The 19,372-nt window shown below is 51.1% G+C and overlaps 1 protein-coding gene and 2 pseudogenes across 1 annotated transcript; 2 read left to right on the plus strand and 1 right to left on the minus strand.

The window, feature by feature from the left end:
* Nucleotides 1-10,888: 10,888 nt before the first annotated feature.
* SAPIO_CDS2515 lies at nucleotides 10,889-12,238 on the plus strand (annotated as a pseudogene; the record flags this gene model as incomplete).
* Nucleotides 12,239-13,817: 1,579 nt separating this feature from the next.
* SAPIO_CDS2516 lies at nucleotides 13,818-15,578 on the plus strand (annotated as a pseudogene; the record flags this gene model as incomplete).
* Nucleotides 15,579-16,455: 877 nt separating this feature from the next.
* On the minus strand, nucleotides 16,456-18,684 carry SAPIO_CDS2517 (uncharacterized protein; the record flags this gene model as incomplete). Its single annotated transcript, XM_016785510.1, has 5 exons — nucleotides 16,456-17,414; nucleotides 17,483-17,891; nucleotides 18,010-18,122; nucleotides 18,178-18,268; nucleotides 18,622-18,684. The coding sequence occupies 5 exons, from the start codon at nucleotides 18,682-18,684 to the stop codon at nucleotides 16,456-16,458; spliced, it is 1,635 nt and encodes a 544-aa protein (XP_016644886.1).
* Between the last annotated feature and the right edge of the window lie 688 nt (nucleotides 18,685-19,372).

A 19,372-nucleotide genomic window follows, 5' to 3' on the forward strand; every position in this document is an offset into this window, starting at 1 on the left:
TGGTCCAAAAGCCAAGATAGACATGATAGCTTTCGGAACCTGCACTTGCTACGGCGCTCATCGCGAAGAGACACTTCAAAGAAATAACAAATTGCTGCCCGAAACAAACAATTCAAGTTCGGTGTTGAATCGGTTTCATCAAATTGGAGAGTGCCTCGCTCAGCAAGGGTATCGTTGGACCGGACCCAGAGCGGGAAGGGAAGACGAAGGGAGGCATCGTGGGATACAAATATTGTTCTCCTTCGTCTAATATTAGTATCTAATATTAGCATCTAATATCGAAGTGTTTTCAATAACGACAATTGCCGTCTTCTGGGCGCAGCCCTACTGGGCTGTCAACGGCGACTTTGTCCCACTGGGCCCCCAAATGCCGAAAATCTGACAAGCATTAGGGTGTTGGTAGATACGGGGTTCAAAATTAGAAGTTCAGGCAATTTTGGCTCTACACGCATCGGCGGCAAAAGATGGTTCCAGAGCCAATGGTATATCGCCCTCCTTGGTCGCTTGTTAAAAGCGTCGTTTGGATAAAGGCAATGCAGCCATAGCCACAAAAGGCGGCAAGAAAAAACAGAGAACAAATCGGAACGCAATGCTAAAATTGGTCGATGCAAGAAGCTAAAATTGGTCGATGGGTGCACAATACCACTCGGCTCGGGACCTCGCTCAACCTCCTCTATTATTGGGCCAGTTCCCGTCTCACCTGCATTATCTGTTTGCATCGCCACAATGAACCACCTCCCCAAGTCATTGCTTCATCTGATCTATTTTCCGGCTCTAACTCCACACACACATAATGGAATCTCTCACTGTCCATATTGACGTCCTTGGTGGGTCTGTTCCAGAGACTTCTTGTTTGGGGGAGTCCAAAGATCGCTCAGCGAAGCTTCTAGGATGATCGCCAGCACGGCTCAAAGCACTCACTGGCACCTCTTCCTCAATGGGCTCTCACCACCGACTTCCCCCAGGCAAGAGTGGGCAATCTCCTACGTGACTACGTTCAGCCAACTCCAATAGCTCTCTCGAAGAAGTAACGAACTTGATTCTCGCCCTTCTTCCCGTTAACGCTCCATATTCGGCTGAAGTGTTTTCCGTCGCTGAGCTATGTCTCGAGATTGCCGTCCAGATCCCATATAACCATCCATCCCAGCAGAAGCTTGTTCAACTGTATCGACATCTATCGCGATCCGCCAAGTTCGCATCAAAGTCCACGTCATCTGTAACGATCTGACAATAAAGTGAATTTCGCAAACGCCTTCATGCCAACAAAGAGTTACAGGGAGGTGAGGAGTTGTGCCACACTCATCAGGCTCTAAAAGAAGTCCTCAGAGACAACTTCCAAGGTAGTCAGTTGTTATCGTCCTTTAGTTGGCCCAATAAGCTAAAGTCAGTGCCCAGGACCACAAGCCGAAGAAACTCCCATCTAGTGGGTCAATTACCACGCCTTTTTGGCGCGACTACAATCAACCGGTATCTGGGGCCCGAGTGCGACGTACATGGTCTGGGCTATGCGTGATGCATTCGAAAAGGAGCCGGAAGAAGCTTGGGAGAAGGAGTATCACGTCATGGCGGCAGCCCAGTGGGTCCTTTGGAACAGCCAGGCTTTTTTCGAAAGTGCATTCTGTCCAGGAATTATCTGTGGTGCCAATAACACGACACTAGCCTTTGGAAACTTGTACAAAGGGTCCGAAGACCCCTTCTGCCTCGAGAGATGGCATTTCTGGAAGGATGGCTTCGACGAGGTGGTCGGAAAGGACGAGTATGGTAAGGAGTGTAAAGATCTTGCGTCGAGGGCTCATAGTTTGATGGATGCAATCGAGAAGAGCCTGTCATTTTGATCCTGATTGGTTTGGATTGACCTTGAGTCTACCTTGTTTTCTTTCTGGAATATGACTGTGTAGAGCCGAGTTCGTGCAATTTAGCTGCTACTAAGATTCCTATAACACGATTTGGAAGATGTGCGCGCGGCAGGCGGCGATCAGCCAAAGCGCGCCTACTGTTTTGTTGAATATTCAACACCGTGAGGGAGCGGTGGCAATAAACTCGGCTTCAGGGAACGTCTTCGTGAAAGCTCTCCGCAAGACACACCAATCAAGAGAGAGCCCTCATAGGTCCAGAAAGGTTTATGAAGGGCGCAAGCTTTTCTTCTTTTTTTTTTTTTTTTTTTTTTTTTTTTTTTCTTTTTTTCCTTTCTATTTTTACCCCCTCTTTATTTATTTTCCCCTTTTAGGATCCCATGTCGAGATACGCCTCTTTCTATATACTAATGCAGGTGACAACAGTTGGGAAGCTAAAATGATTAGTTGCACCGAGGTATATCCGCCCCTATCTTTATTCCCTGGTAACAAAAAGTGAATAAATCCTAACAGGGCTTATTATTAGTCATCGAATCTCTGATTACAACCACCAAGTCGCCAAATCCATCAACGCGCCTCTCACAACAGAGGATCTGTTCAACGCGCCGTAGCCGCACTCATTTGCCGTCAACTAGATTAGGCGTTTCTATCAAAAGTGGAGTCTCCAATATGATCCTCAACTGTCTCTTTCCCGTGCTTTTCTAGTTACCAGGGCTGTACCTCTCTCTCTGACGATCTCTTGGTGCTACCCTCCCATCGCCGTATCTTCCCAATGTCCCCGAGAGGTCATGTCTCTGTTGAGCCTAGATGTTTTCTCTGTGATCATGCCCTTCCTGAGGCGAAAGAATCCGCCCATCTGCCAAAATTCGTTGCGAGTAAGTAGCTGGGATTCGAACCCACCATTCCTTGAATAACTATGCTAACACTATTCTCCGCAGTTTTCTCCGTCTGTGGCGACACTGACGACATCTATACGGCCATCAGCTCTTCCGCGGAAATCTTAGCCTTTGCTGTAAACCATTGCGACCGAATTCATTTCGAAGTGCGCGGTATCCACCATACGTTTCTTAGATACCATTCTGAAACGGCGGGTGAAGGCATTGGAGAGAACTGCGGATACTGTTTCCGGGTTCAAACTCCCTTCTTTTCACACCTCGAGTGCTGGAAGGTGGCGAAAAAGCATGGGTTTGAGACTGCTCGGCTTTACCGGTTCGCCTGCCGAACGCAACCCTTGGCGCCTTGGAGAGGCGACCAACCCCACGTCAGAATTTGGGGGATTCCTTCGCTCACACGGCTTATCAACACGGAAACGGCTCTGGGACGGATCATCGCCGACATATCTCGGCTGCCTCTTGAACTCCAGTGCAAGATTATGCTAGACCTGGAACAGGATTCCACGGACCTGTATGAGCACGACCGATATGGGATTGAAAAGGCAGCCGTGTTTAAATGTAGGGCCGATTCGTTTACGCGTCTTGCGACTGTGGAGCTAGAAACTGTGCCACTTCTACGGCATATCGACCCAAAAGTACATCCTCTCCCACATGTCATTCATCCCACTACTCGCGGCTCCGTGTCAACTTTGTGCATTAACACACGAAACATCTTTGGGCGAGATTATATTTCTGGTATAGGTTTTAACCAGAGCGGCGAAGATTTGATATCCATTCAAGTTTTATCACAAAACATTAAAGGACTGCGATTTGCTCTTGGAAGGTTCGGCCTTCGAGGAATTCGAATTCTTTACTCTGATGGATCTTGTTCCCCTTGGCTCGGGGATCCCTCGGGCAGCTGGTTCGGTCATGCCGAAGGATCTTCTTTCGATAACCTCATCTTTGTTGAAGATGTTCGCACTTTTAACTCCTCCCAAGACACTTACTTTTCTCTCCCTTGTTTGTGGTTTATTTCGGTTCAATTTTTTTTCGCCGGTTGCCGTGAGGGGTCTGACGCTAATTTACAAATGAGATCAAAGGGACTTTGTGTTGTGCAGGTCAGGATGACCAAGTCTGTTTGGCAAACTCGCAGCGGTGTGAGACGCGCTCTGACAGACCGGGAGTTCGATGCTCCTCCCAAAAAACCGTTTGCTTTCACCTGCAAGCCTAGCGGCCACTGGTCTAGGCTTTCCTTGCCTGTTTATCGGAGATGGAAGTTGGTATGCTCCTTACCACTCCAGTTCGGCTCGAGCTATAGCACGGGTCTTACAATGTACTGGACCGGGCGCCTTCTAACCGGCATGGCCTCACATGGGCCTACGGGACAAACGGCGTCTATAGGCCAGTGTACAGGAGAGGCGATGCACTTCCCATTAGGGCCCGGTGAGTATTTTACGTCGTTGTGGATCAGACCAGGGAATAAGTACGACCTGATAACCCATCCATTCCTCGTTACTGTGAGTCTTATTCCATCTTACTCGTCGAGTTCTCACGGTTAAGCTAATAGAAAAAACATCAATAGCTTAGCACTAATATGGGCCGCACATGCCATTTTGGTCCCCATCATATGGTGAGGTTGGCGTTTGACCTGATGACCTTACCTTGCGCCTGGGAGAGGGTCGGCTTCTGGAACGGCCCTACCAAAATCACCGGTATTCTCGTCGATGCCTATAACGAGCTGGCTGCGGAAGGGTACTACAATTTAGGACTTGTTGAGGAGCCCGTGAAGTTCTCCAACGACCCCGCGATGCTACCGCGACCGACATTGGAAGTTTTCGAGCGAGAAGACTACAAACGGTCTTCTCTTCGGCGCCTGACAACGGGCTCGACTTACGACGTGGTGAGCCTACGGTTACGCAGGGTTGGGCGTCGGTGCCTCGGGCTTCGCATAGTTCACTCTTCTGGATTGGATGACTTCCTCGGATCGTGGGACCCACACGACACTACATCAGTCTGTACCCTGTATGACTCTACAGAAGGCCCTTTGATAGCCCTTATTTTCCAAATGGCAAAGGGCCAAAACGGCCGTCATTACGTTAGTGACATTATCGCTTGCACGGACTCGGTGCCCTTGCATCCTCCTCAAACGCCGGTTCGTTTATCCAGCATTAACCGTAGCTCCACCTTTGACTGCTGACCTATCCTTTGCCAATCCAGTCTACCCGTGAAGACATAGGATCTCCTCAGCGCTTAAATGCGCTTCAGGACAATACGGCTTGGCAATTTCCCTGTGGTAATGAGGAAAAGGTACGCTATCCACCCGCATTGGCCCCAACCCTGCACCAGTTACGCGCCGTCCTTACATGCATTATGCAGAGACTCGCCTGGTGGTGTGACGGAGAATCTGACGAATTACGCGAATACGATCCACAGCCGCCAGTGGGAATATTAACTCGTGAGAGGCCGGCAGGGGTGTACGCCTTGATATGGGAGCCACCAAAGAAATTGAAGGATTTTTTGCGGTGGGTCGAGGAGGTGAATTAAGCGCTTGGGGACATCCGCGACGAGGGTCCACGTTAACTATGCCCTCAACCTCGCATATTTTAGTCTCGGGCTCATAATTCATGTCACAAACCTGCGGGGCCGGCGGGGCCGGCGGCGGCGATTGGGTAACATTAGCAATTTCGTCTGCCCTGCACCCTTCTCTAGCCCCTCGGCGCTTAACCCAGCGACCAAATCATCTGTGCCTCTGTGACATGACTTCGCCCACCTGATACGTTTCCGCGACACACATTCCCGGCCAATAGCCACCGTAGGCGTCGTGATATTTTGGGAAACCTTAGAGCTCACCTTCGGCGGCGAGAAAGAGCGGTTGAGTGTAGGAGAGGGGGCAAAAAGCGGGTGAATATGAATAGCAAGCCAAGAGGCCGAGAAATGGCTCGCTCCGATGGCTATAAAAGTGGGTGAGGATCGCGAGATGATTCCGTCAACCTCGTCCGTATTCTCAAGCAATCCTTTTTGAAAGAAAATTCTCGGTCGCATCCCCCATCGGTCAAGTCCCTGTTTTACTACCATTGATCTTTTCTCCTCTCCTTCTTGTCTTATCTTGCACCATGTCTGTGTCTATCCAACGTGCTCTTCTATCTGATGCGCCGGAAATCCCTTTGGACGGATTACTCCAGGATCACCGGTTCGCCAAACTATACAAGGGGGCTACAGATCACTGGTCGGGCCGAACAGGTACCCCAATAACCCCCTATGAGTCTAAAACTACTGCTTTGTATGAGGATGTCTACAATCACATCCTTTTTTGCGGGCGAGAGTACAGCAATAACTCCCAGCAGCCCCCATTCATCGGCTCTCGAAAGGCGTGTGATATCGTCACGCGTTACTGGGATCCGATGGGTAACGAACGCATATTTCTATTCACAGAGGCTAAACGGGACTCGGTGAGCGGCTACGACGAAGCTGAAGCACAGCTCATTGGTTCCGAGAACATCTGAAATCCGAGGAAAGCCTTCCAGTCGTCTTTGGAAGTGTCGTTCGTGGTGACGAAATGGGGTTATTCTACTCTACATGACGAAACGCGATCGCCAGCTGGTTCCGCTCTCCGACTATATTGACATTGGCGGAAACGATGCCAATATAATCTCTTGCTTGGCCCGAGTTATGAAGGCATGGGTCAAGTCGCCGAAGCCGACGGAGTTATTGCTCGACGACTTCTTACACCAGCCCAGTAGTTCCTCTCGCCTCGGATCCACCCCTCCTACCATCCGAGGCCGTTCGACTGACTCACCTCACACTCCCGGCAGCCGAGGCCGCGTGACCAATTCACCTCACAACCCCGTCAACCCAACCTTCCACCTCACTAGCTCATCTCTCGCCCTCCGCCCTTCCCCTTCCCTCCCTCCGGCTAGCCCTTCGCGTGTCTCCTCTCGGTCTCCTGCCTTCGACCACAGCCCTAGCAACTACCGCACCTCGCAAGGCACTAGCCTTTGGAAGCTTGTACAGAGGGCCTGGAGACCCCTTGTGTCTTGGCAGGTGGCGTTTCTGGAAGGCTGGCTTCGAAGAGGTGGTCAGAAAAAGCGACTATGGCAAGGAGTGTAAAGATATTTGCGTCGAGGGCTCGTAATTTGATGGATACAATCGAGAAGAGCTGTCGTTCCGATTCCGATCGGTGTCGGTTCTACCATGAGTCCATGAGCCTGCCAACTCCCTATCGCCTAAGTCTCGTGCCTAAGCTTTCTATCAACGGTGCTTGCTGATGTGCCACTCATTGCGATGGACCGATAAGTGTGCCTGGTGATGTATTGTCGAATGTTCAACACCAGGAGCGATTGTGCTCTCGCGGCTCTCCGTAAAGCACATCAATAAGATATAGCCCCACTAGCTTCATTGGGGGTGTATGAAAGGCGCAGCTTCAACGTGAAATTCCCTGGTGGGGAAGAATCAATTTGACCTCGCATGGAAAGGCTCCCCAAAAATAAAATTTGCCCGCCTCATAGATTCTGTTGATGAAACTATTCAGGTCCCTCACCCTCTCCAAGTCGAAAACAAGTCCCAGTAAGGTCACGTGACAATTCTACTGAGTATTAGTCAGCTCGCATCCCTCGGGCAGTTGACAAGCGACCCAAAAGCTCGACCCAAGTCAACAATCAACAATCTTCAAGAAACGTGTGTCCTCGAAAAGAGATTCGTGTTTTGAAGTTCTCTGCGCCTTGCCGTTATCACCGGTTGAACGAACTCAGATGTCGCCTATATAAGAGGTGTAAACCCCCCAATATGCTCCTTGGCAGAGCTCCCCTTTGTGCTTGTGCAGTATCTTGATCTTTCTATCGGACCCCTGCGCTCAGAATGTATCACTACGACATATCGGGGGCAATGCATGTGTTCGACCATGACCGACATGTTGCCGTTCAATCTCGATGTTTTCTCTGCGACCATGACCTCCTGGAGGTGAATAGTTCCGCTCGTCGGCCTAAATTTATTGCGCGTAGGCGACACTGTGCTTCAATCATCGCTCCTTGGCTCGTATATGCTGACACCAATTTCCCAAGTTTTCTCCAAATTTGGTTCGGTCCACGTTCATTCCTCGCGAGAGATCCAGGATTTTGTGGAAGAACGCGCCGACTACCTTGCCCTCCCGTTTTTCGCACATGCTTTCTACAGGTTCCACGCGGCCAGAGACCGCGAAAAGCAGCCCTGCGCGTACTGTAAACCGGGAAAAGCAGTTTTCTTTTCACATCCCGACTGCTGGGACATCGTGAACAAGTACCGGATACACCTAACTCAGATTTACCGGTTCGCCATCCAAACACAACCCTTGGTACCTTGGCGGGGACGGCAGCCCCACTCAAGACTTTGGGGTTTTCAGTCACTCGCCAGAATCATCAACAAAGAGACAGTCGTGGGACGGCTTATCTCTGACATATCTTGCCGACTGCCCCCTGAATTACAGCACAAGATAATGCTTGATCTACAACATCATCCAGAAGAACTACCCGTGCAGCCCCCAGTTGCGACAACAAATCCCCGCCGGGTTCCGCCTGTCTGTATGGCAGATCAGTTGGCACGTCTTGCGGTGGTCGAGTTGGAAGTCATGCCTCTTCTACAACAGCTTGATCTAACATCAGATCCAGTCTTCCGCAGCTCCCGCCCATTTCCTTCGAATCAAGAAACTGTCTCAACTTTGTACATTCGCACTAGAAGCATATTCGGGCGGGAATATATAACGGAAATTGGCTTTGACCCAAGTCCGCACGACGGGGATGTATTATCTACAGATATATCAGCGCACGATATCAAAGGTCTACGATTTGCTCTTGGAAGGTTTGGCCTTCGAGCAGTTCGAGTTCTTTATGCGGACGGAGCCCGATCCCCTTGGCTCGGGGATCATTTCGACAGCTGGTTCGGCAATGAAGAAGGATATTCTTTCAATAATCTGTGTCTTACCGCCGATGTTCGTACCCCCACTTTCTTGCTTCCGGACAACATGAATTTCCACTTAATTCACATATGTTGGATTACATGGTCCTGAATTTAGGAGACTTATCCCGAAATAGTTCCCTTGCAATTTACTCTAGTATTGCTTTACTTTTATTTTTATTTTTATTTTTATTTTTATTTTTATTTTATCCTCTCGTTCTTCAGAAATTTACTCTAGGGCTAACTTTTATTGCGTTGCCAGGGCCTTCGTGTTGTCAGTCTCAGACTCTCCCAGTCCAATTCGCAACTACGCCGGGGTTTCAGACACGCCCTAGCAGACCGGGAGATTGAAGCTACCCCCGGACAAGTATTCCCGATCACTATAAAAGAAACCAATTACTACCCTAGATTAATCAGTCCCTACCATAAGAAATGGAACATGATCTGCTACTTGCCACTCCAGTTTGGCTCGAATTACAGCGCGGGCCTCACAATGTATTGGACCGGTCATCGACTCACCGGAATGGCCTCTTACGGTCCGAGTCCGACGGGACAGATGGCCTCTATCGGGCGGCGAACTGGAGAGGCGATGCACTTTCCATTGGCTCGTGGGGAATATTTTACGGCTTTGTGGATCAGGCTCGGTAACAACTTCAACTTTATAGGAGACGCATTCCTGCTCAGTGTCAGTCCTGCTCGAATATATATATATTTGTCCCAAGCTTCGTTATGGTTTAAGCTAATATGCAGATCGTAGTTTACTACCAGTATGGGACGCGCCTGTCATTTTGGTCCCCACTTTCTGCAGAGAGATGAACCTGAGACGCATCCATCGATATTACCTTACGAATGGAAGAGGTTTAGTCTCTCTCCCGGACCAGGGAAAATCACCGGTATCCTTGTCCAGGCCCAAGATGAGCTGGCTGTAGAGGGGTATCGTAATATTGGAATTGTCGACGAGAGCGGCGAGTTTTCTGACGATGCCTCGATGATATCCCCACCCACGATAGAACCTCTCCGCCGGCCTAGTCTCGATCCTCCTAACACAGCTCCTTTTTCTCTTCTATGCCTGACCACGGGCTCAACTTACGACGTGACGAGTCTGAAGATACGCAGGGTCGGGCCTCGATGTCTTGGACTGCGCATAGTACACTCTTCCGGATTGGACGACTTCCTAGGATCGTGGGATCCACATGACATCACATCAATTTCCACGCTGTACGATTCGAGCGAAGGGCCCCTGACGGCGCTTAGATTCCAAATTGTGGAGGAGGAGCGTGACGGAAAACGTATCGTTTATGTGAGCGACATTGTCGCTTGCGTTGATGGACCGGACTTGCATTCTACTCTGAAGATGGTTTGATTCTTCCGCATTTCCTAACTACTCTCTTGACGGCTAACTCTATCATTAGTCCACACCCACAGAGCCTCAATCTCATCAGCCCTCGAACTCCCTTCAGAGTAAGAGTTCGTTGCAGTTTCTCTGTGGGAATCATGACAAGGTACGTTATTACAGGGTTCCTCCCCACTCCTCCCCGCTCGCCACACCGATTAAGCGCCGTGCTGATCCATAATAGAGACTTGCCTGGTGGTTCGATGATGCATGCGACGAACTCCAGGAATACATTGCGCGACCCCCGACACAAACAATAATAGACAAGGGCCGGCCCATGGAGAAAATGGCTATGGTGTGGGACCCACCGAGTCAGCCAAAGAGCCGTTTGTGGCGGTGGCAGGAATGAATTTAAACGCCGGCTCCGTCTCAGGTCGTCACACCCAACGGCAGAAATGCGCGGAACCATTGGTAATTGTGTCTCCCATCGCTTTTTGTAACATATTCCTAGCGCTTAGAGTCCGGGGCGTTTCTTGGACGAACATTTGCAGCGAATACAATACTGCTTGGCATTGCGTTATTTTAAGAAATCGTAGGCGCCGATGCTCGACTGCCGGAGGAGTGAGTGCATCGAGGCATGCAAGAAAATAGGAAATGGGCGAACATTCAATTCCAACCAAGCCAGAGCCGACAAAGTTGCTCGCCATCAGGTTTATAAATATGGGAAAGAAGCGAGACACAACTTCTCGGGTCTCATACATTTCTTAGAGCGTCCCTCTTGAAAGACTTCTAATTTACGTCTCCCATTCCCATCAAGCAAGCCTCCGTTCCTTTGCACTTTCTATTATGTGCTTATTTTATTGATTCCCCCCCCCCCGGGCCATTTTCTTCTTATTCCCCTCACCATGCCACCCAAGAACTTCGGTGACCCGTCCAGCCCCCCCACCGGTGCTACGGGCGGTTTGATCCAAGACACGAGGTTCTCTTCGATGTACAATGCAGCCCGAGTTCATGTGTCCCAGAGAAAGGACAAGGAAGTCGATCCCCACGAGTGCGAAACTACTGCTCTGTTTGAGGATATCTACAATCATATCCTTTTCAAGGGGGGTGAATACGGCAACAATTCACAGCAGCCTCCGTTCATCGGGTCTCAGAAAGCATGTGATATCGTTACACGCTATTGGGACCCAAACGGTAGGCCTTATAAGTTTCTTTTCACAGAGACCAAACGGGACTCCTACCAACCCATTAAGGACGCTGAGGTCCAGGTCGATGGTTACTGCGCCAAGCACCTGAGAAACGTTGACAGCCAACCTCTTGTCTTTGGAAGCGTCATCTCTGGTGGTGAGATTCGTTTCTTCTATATGAGTAAAAATCAAAGGAAATTGATTCCGCTGTGCGGTTATCTCGACGTGCGTGACAACGCTGAGGCAGCCACCATATGGAAATATGTCCTCATCATGCAGAATTGGGTCAAGGGAAACATGGGAAGCCGCGATGAATCGACCCTCTTACGCCTCCTGGGCTCCCGAAACGTTACCCCCCCTTCTCTCGGCGGGCATCCTAGCTCAACTGGTGCCAGCGGCTCCTCTCTCGTCCTACCCCACCGCTCTAGCCCCCCTGCTCCCCTCACAGGTGCCCCTGATAGCTCTTTCCGAAGACTCGGTACCTCCCCTTCCTATGGCCCCGACATCTTTACCTCTCCCGCCGGCCACAACCCCGGCGTCCGCTCCCGCTCGCATAGTACCGACGCTCCCAGTTCTTCTACTGGGTCTGTAGTCTCAACCCCGACCCGGCCCCCTCCTCGGGGTCAGCCAAGCACCCTTTACGTGGAGCCCACTCCATCTGCAGGCTCTTCCAGGAGGCCCTCTCCAGCACCTCCAAGCTCAAGGTCCAACTCCAGGTCTCCGCCGAGTAGAGACATCAGACAGCGCACCCCACCACGAACCAGGGTCAACCCAGCCTCGGCCTACGAAGCAAATGTTGAGATCTATAAGTGGGGTGCCTCGATCGAAGACACCCAATTCTTCGTCCGAAGCAAGAATGCATTCCAAGATTTCTACATCCAAGGTTCCGAATGGCAATCGGCTGTGATCACAGGCAGGGACGGGGCGGACTATCTGTGCTATGTAGCGCGGGATCCTGGATCTGGGAGGACGGTTTATACTACCAGCATCGGCCCCATCGGGCTAAATAGTGTTGGTCCTGCAAAGAACCAGATCCAACCGCGGTGGGCTCGGACTTCCGGTCGGTAAATCTGAGAAGTGGGATAAATAGGGGAGGCAAAGGAAAGGGCAAAGGCAAGGTTTGATATTTGGTGGATGTGCTCCCTCTTTGGACTGGTTTCCATTGATGGGAGGGCACAGTACCGGGAGAGAGGGCTAAGTTTTCTTTCCCTCTTTCCTTCTGGGCCCGTTCCGATTTCTACTTCTTCTTTGATTCTTCTTCTTTTTTTTTTCTTCCTTCTTTTTCGTCTTTTTTGGTTTTTTTTGCCCTTGGGTCAGTTCGTCATTTGTATGTGTGTGTGTGTGTTATCTCTCTTTCTCTCTCTCTGGGGATGTGTGCGTGTGTTTCGGATTAGTTTTGAATTTTGGATATTTTCGTCTAATACTTCGTACTTTGTATTGTTCTGTGATTATTCGTTTTTATTTAACCTCATTTAGTGATGGATGGAGTACTCTCAATTAAACTACGAGGTAGCATTATTTCCTCTGTTTTTCTTCTTCACGCTCTCGAATCGGCAAACAACGCCGGCATCGAGTTCTCAATATTCGATTGTTCTCTCCCGATGTCAAATGTTCCTTGCCGTCAGTCTCGAAGATGCTCTCGCCTTGTTCGCACAACCTGTAGGGTGTGGGTCGTTAGTAAATATTAATTCATAAGCGTGATTGGAAATCCAAGCGAAATTGATTCGTGAGATCCAGTTTGCTGGGGCTGATCAGGATGGAAACGCGAATGGGAACAGTGGGCAGCATGCATGCTCTCGACAGTGGAACAACTATGGTCACCAGACGTCATTACTGCATCGAGAGGCGAGACTTCTCTGGCCGCCGCCCTCAAACTCCAGCTTAAAACAGCCTCGGCCCGCCCCCTCAAAAGACTCGTTTACGGTTATCCAACGGACCAACACAATCCTATCGAGTGGAGATTCCCCCAAGTCAGAAAGAGGTTTAGAGTTCCCTCTCCGCATGTTTATGATTGCGGGCCCGCTCCCAAGACGTGGTAATGGGGGGAAGTGGGAACGCTGGGGAGCGGGGAAAGTGGACAACGGGGTGTCTTGGCCTGGCGGTGTCGGAGTTTGCACTGACGTTTTGCTCGCCTGGCGTCGCCAGGATCTGGTCCGGCCCAATGGTGACTAGGGGACTCGTCCAATTGCCATCCAGAGTGCCTCCCAAGTGCCCCCCCTAACCCCGAGAGCGAAAGCCCGAGTTCCTGTTGCTTCCCCAAGAAACTATCATTATTAATGTTCGGATGCGGATTAGGAAAAGCCCGCCCAGCCAAGTCAAAAATGAGATGTGCCTCGGTGGGCCCTGTGTCCTCGATCCTTGCCGGCGGATGTGCCGACCATTGCTGATCCAAACCCTTCTTGTTCGGCTTTGTCGACTTTAGGCCAATGGGGTGCCAGCTTTTCTGGGAGCTCTTATCCACTCCCCATTGGAATGACTCCGTTGATAGCATTCCGAAGGGCGTTCCTCCAAAAATATATGTGTATTTTATTTTTATTTAATTCCCCTCCAAGGTCCGGATGACTTTCCGACACAGCCCAAGGCTTCATTCGACGTTGCCGACTGACCTTCGTGCTCAATGTCGTCTGGAGAGAACGACACTGTCACAATGTCTGCAATCATAATCGAGGGGGTTCCTCAGCCATCGAATGAACCATCCCAAGAACTCAAAAAGGATGAATATGCTTCGCAAAACCCCGGTGCCTCGCCAGGCCAGGACAGCGACGCCGAGGAAGAATACGTCGACATACCCTTAACCCTCGAAGCCCTCGACTCATCCTTTTCCATCTCCGAGTTGCTGAGGGCCAGAGGATTCGGTCATTCGGGTTGGGCTGACGCCCTCGCGAAAGGCAACCCCAAGTTCGGTTCGCCATTCGAGTGGAGCACGGCAAAGAAAACCGTCATTCTCTCGGGGCCTTTCGTCGCATGTACTCTCGCCGCCTACTCCGCCGGATCGTACGCAATGCCTAGCCAGCTCCTGATGCGGGAGTGGAACGTGGGGCCTACCGTCTTCAACATCGGCATCACCATGTTCGTCTTGGGATTCGGCATCGCCCCCATGATTCTCGCCCCTTTCAGCGAAAACTACGGCCGCTACTGGGTTTTCGCCATCGCCGGGACGATATTCTTCCTCGGGACTCTCGGTTGTGCCGTCACGTCTTCGCTAGCCGGCATGTTGATCTCACGCTTCGTCACGGGCTGCGGCGCCTCCGTCTTCGCGACCCTCACCGCCGGTGTCGTTAGCGATATCTACCACAAGCAGCACAGAAACACACCGATGACCCTCTACGCCCTTACCGTCCTGGTAGGAACCGGTTTGGGCCCCCTGATTAGCGGCGTGGTTGTGGACGAGCTTGGCTGGCGCTGGGTCTTTTATCTCCAAATGATCATGCTGGGCGCAACGACGTTGGAGATTATTCTCTTCTTCTCCGAAACGCGAAACAACGTCATCCTCAAGAGGATGTGTAGCGCCTTGAATAGCTGCCCGGAAACGCTCGTCGAGGGAAATACGAGTCCCCATCCGGGCGGGAAAGAAGTCGAAGCGACGACTGGTGATCGACTCCCATCTAGGCCTAATAGTAAAAACAATGGTCGGCCGCGGCGGATTCGATTCTCTGTACAGGTCGTCCAGCAAAAGATTAGCGTGGCTGTAATCTGGCGCAGTTTCGCCTTTCCTCTCCGTCTCCTCGCGACCGAGTCCGTCGTGTTTTGGTTCTCCGCCTGGGTTTCCTTCGCATGGGCCATTCTCTACCTCCAGTTTAACAGTATCGGCATCGTGTTCCGCGAAACCTACGGCTTCACAACCACGCAGATTGGAGCAGTCTCCACCTCCGTCATCATCGGATCCGTCCTGGTTGGGGTAGTAAACATCACCCGAGAACCCATTCTCTGTCGGATATGGCCCGAGCGAATGGCAACACCCGAGGGGAGATTGCTTCCAGCCTGCGTCGAATCTACATTCCTGCCCATCGGCCTGTTCTGGTTTGGCTGGAGCGCCGGCGCCCACGCCCCATGGATTGTTCCAGTCTTTGCCATTGGCGCCTGTACGGTTGGTATCTTCAGCATCTACCTCGCCGTTTTCAACTATTTTGCCGACACCTACCACCGGTACGCCTCCTCGGCATTGGCGGCCCAGAGCATGTGTCGCAACCTACTGGCGGGTATCTTCCCCCTCGTCACACACATGATGTTCCATAATCTATCCTACGGTGTGGCCGGAAGTCTTCTCGGTGCCATTGGGTTCCTCTTGACTGCTGTCCCTTGGCTGCTATGCATATTTGGTGAGACTGTCAGGTCACGAAGTCCGTTCGCAATGGATTTGAAGGCAGGGGACGTGGACGAAGCGGAGCGCAGAGACAGCGTGGGATAATTAGAGAAATGGAAAAGTGTCTCTTGACATTGTCCAGAACGATCACCGCGCCCCAAGCTCGGCGGCCTACCCCCTCCCCGATTCTAAACCCGGGCCTCTATCTCACATTTACCTGATGATATGTATGGGTATGAATCGGCACCACGACCAGTCAGTATGGCGTCGATACTGAAACGGCCGAGGACGGTCAGTCCTAAGCCAGGGCCTATGGTTCAAAGGGCCTAAACTTTAGGGACGAGTAGGCACCTGCTTCCAAAACTCTCCGGGGGAAGAAAACTGTGAAGCATGACCTCTCTCTTTTCGATTCGAGGCCCGACTCAAAAAGAGAGGAGGGGCGCAGATTGCGGGCATTGGGACGGCTTGAAACTAGTTGTCATAATATATCAGCGATAGAATATAGTTATAATAAGATCATAGTAAGAACTTCACGCGCGGTCACCTAATTACTTTAGATGTTTTTGACTTACGTGATGCTAGTTGTTTGCGTCGATGGACTTCTTCAGATCAGACTCGGGGCAGGTCCAGCCAATATCTCAGATTCCGGGGCTTAAATAGACAGATAGTTCTAGACGGCTTAACGCAATGTTTCAAAATCCAGAACTGATCTTGGATCGTATCGTACGTGGGACCTCATAGTGAACCAAAAATGTATGTCTTAAACTGTTTCGGCTCGTTACAGAATCATTGCTGACTGTCTACGGCACGTCACTCCGTTCTACGTTCACCTCCAACTCGAATGGACCCAACACAAGAAGCCTTCAAATAACAATAAACAAAGAAGAGATTCCGCAACATCAAGTCAAACAGACTTTTCCCCTCGGAGATCCTATGCAGTCTCCTCAATATCCCCCCAAGATGATCCGTCCAGATGTCCCATTTAGTGAGTTTGTTTGTCAAGAACACCGCCCGTTGGAGCGAGTGGTAAACGCTGGGTTGGTTGCGGGGACAGAGGAGTGTAGCCGTCGCCGGCCATTTCGTGCGTCTCGGTAGTTGAATGGCTGAACGTACCGGGTCTCGAGTTGTGAAGGCTATTCTCTGGAAGTTCCCTCGGCTCCTGATTTATCGCTACAGGTTCAAATTTGGGCTCCGACATGGCGGCATAATCAAAGGAATGACTTGACATATAGGACATATGAGCTTGGTGTGGTGAGTATGGCAGGTACCATTGGCTTCCGTCGCCCATATGAGGAGAATTCATGTAATGTGGTGAGGTAGGAACAGAAGAAGCAGGAGCTGCAACATAGTCTTGCCGGTCCCGGCGACGTCGCTTGAGATAGAAGCAGACTCCCGAAACAGCAACCAAGGCAAAGGCACCGAAGAAAGCCCCGACGGCGATACCTGCCTTGGCACCATCTGAAAGTGGCCTGCTCTTGGCCTTCCTCTCAGTCGCGACCTTCTCCGCCTGGTACCATGTGTTGTTCTCATACGTGGCTTGAGCTAGCTCGCCCTCCACCATGTAGAAGATCCGCACATGGCTTCCCTTTTCGTTCAGCCACGTTGCAAAGGCAAAGTTGGCATTCTCCTCGTCAGTGAGAGGCCATCTTGTGTCGTTTTGACCGGCAACTTTTCTCCAGACTCCAGCGTCAAGTGGGTCGGATTTTGGATCCGCGTTCTTCTGGGGAGTTGGGAAGCTCTCCATTTGATGGAGGGCCCTGTCGGTGCCAATGTAGAATAGAGATCGCGACCTCTCTCCCATGGCGATGCCAATATTACCTGGATTGCCGTCCCACGCTTCGAGCTCGGTGGCAGGGCCAGGGTCCCTTTCTGAGATGGCATAACGGATTCGGTTGGAAGCGCTTGTGACGTTCAACGCCGCCAGAGGCGCGGGAAACGTATCTAGATTCGTTCAACTCGTTAACGCCCCACCCCCATTAGAGATGAGTGATAAGACCACGACAACATACCTATGTACCATATGCCATCGGGATCTAGCTTTGTTTCCTCCATGTTCTTAGAGGCCTTAGGTGTGATCAGAGTTATTTCATTCGAGCTTCCGACGCGACTAAGAACCCCCATGGTGTAACTCGACCTATCCTGATCCGGGCTGATGATCTTTTCGTATTTCCAGCCTCGATCATTCGTGAAAATCAGGGAGTGAATCTCGCCTTCTTCGCTGTGGAGGTAAACACGGATTCCGTCCGTTGCACCTAGCAGCGCAGCACCGATCCCGGAGTTTTTATTGAGCTTGACACTGCTCTGTAGTTCGTCTGATAGCACGTCGTCCAATTCCTTTTCGAACTTGCCGGTGTAGGGGTCGCAGCGGTATCTGCCATGCACGAGGTTGTTGAATTCATCGAAGTACCAGACGAGAGCCTAAGATAAGACTGAGTCAGCATCGGGCCTGTAAGAGATTGGGCTCGTATCAAGGAGGGTTGATAAAGGAATCGTGAAAGAAGAAGAAGGAAAGCAGCAAATGAAAATGAAAACCTACCCATGTCGTGGTTTCGTCCCACCAGCCAGCTCCCCTTATTGCGGTACCGTTACGGGGTTTCGTTGTGATAGGGAGTTTGAGCGGTTCATCGACAGGAAACACGACGTCGTACCCTTGATTGCAGTAACTGTAGTGTAAATCAAGGGACTCAGGATCCTGAACTATCACCTAGACGCCAACGTTCGGCCACCATGCCGCCATGGAAACACCCATGGACGCGGGGATCCAAGACATCATAGACAGTAGCCAAAGCCTGACGCTGGGAGTGTTTCGCCGTTCCATGTCGATGTGATAGTGGAAGTCTGTTACTCCATGAGAAGGCCAAGAGGAAGATTGGAAACAATCTGCAGGAACACATGGTTTCTTATCCACAGCTGATTATTTTGGAGAACCGAATCCGAGGCAGACTGTGGGAGATGGCCAAGGCCAGAGTCTGCCATACTTCCGAATTAGATGGGAGGAAAACTGATCTGCAGGTTGCAATCTTGGCGGACGGCCACCGAGAGCCTGGTCCTGGACGCCGGAATGCGGGCATTCTACTCGGCGAAACCAAGAGAAGTAAAGGCTCTACGCGCCCGCCAAGGTCGAGAATTTGACGGTATGGGTACCTACATGAGGATCTCCGTGTGCGGGGTTCCAATGTTCGTGAGCCATGCGGAGAAGAAGGCGCTGCATGATGTCTGCAAACCTTAAGAGTCGGGTCACGGAATTTGTCCCGCGTTGTCGAGCATGGTACGCGTGAACTCCCAGATAGATAAGGATGAATGAGTGCCAAATTCACTCAGCCCCAGATGGCAGGGGGTCATTCGTGTGAGCCTCGAGCGAGCCGGACCGGCATCACAGAACCCGCGTTTCTTCAAGCAGAAGGCCGACTTGGCCGTGTATGGACGAAGGGACAGACGAAGTAGATTACGTTCTCCAGTGTAGGATGGAACTCTCTTTCGATGAGCCCTATCCTGAGCGTATATTTAGCGCCGCCATTTGTATCCTCGTCGTCATTGCCTGCTAATTCAGCCTAGTGCTGCATGGTGGTGGCGATGCAAAATAAAGGCACGAAAACCGCCTATGAATGTCGAACAGTACTCCCGCAGGTGGTCTCGAGTCCTCACTAGTGGTTACTCGGCGCTTAGACTTGGTGTCACCATTGGATGCCCGACGTCCCAAGTCCCGACCATGGACGCATTTTCACATTCAGAATTTCAGACATGCATTTTGTAGGCCCGGCTCTGCTAGGCCAAATATGGTTTGGCGGTGGGGTCTCACCGCCACGCAAATCTTCCACGGGTCGCTCTTGCGGTATGTCTCTGGTCTTTGGGCTCGAGATGAGAAGCTTGCTTTTTCGTGGAAGGATAGGGTTCGCCGA

This window comes from Scedosporium apiospermum, assembly GCF_000732125.1.
Source record: "Scedosporium apiospermum strain IHEM 14462 chromosome Unknown SEQ_SAPIO_0086, whole genome shotgun sequence".
NCBI classification, from domain to species: Eukaryota; Fungi; Ascomycota; class Sordariomycetes; order Microascales; family Microascaceae; genus Scedosporium; species Scedosporium apiospermum.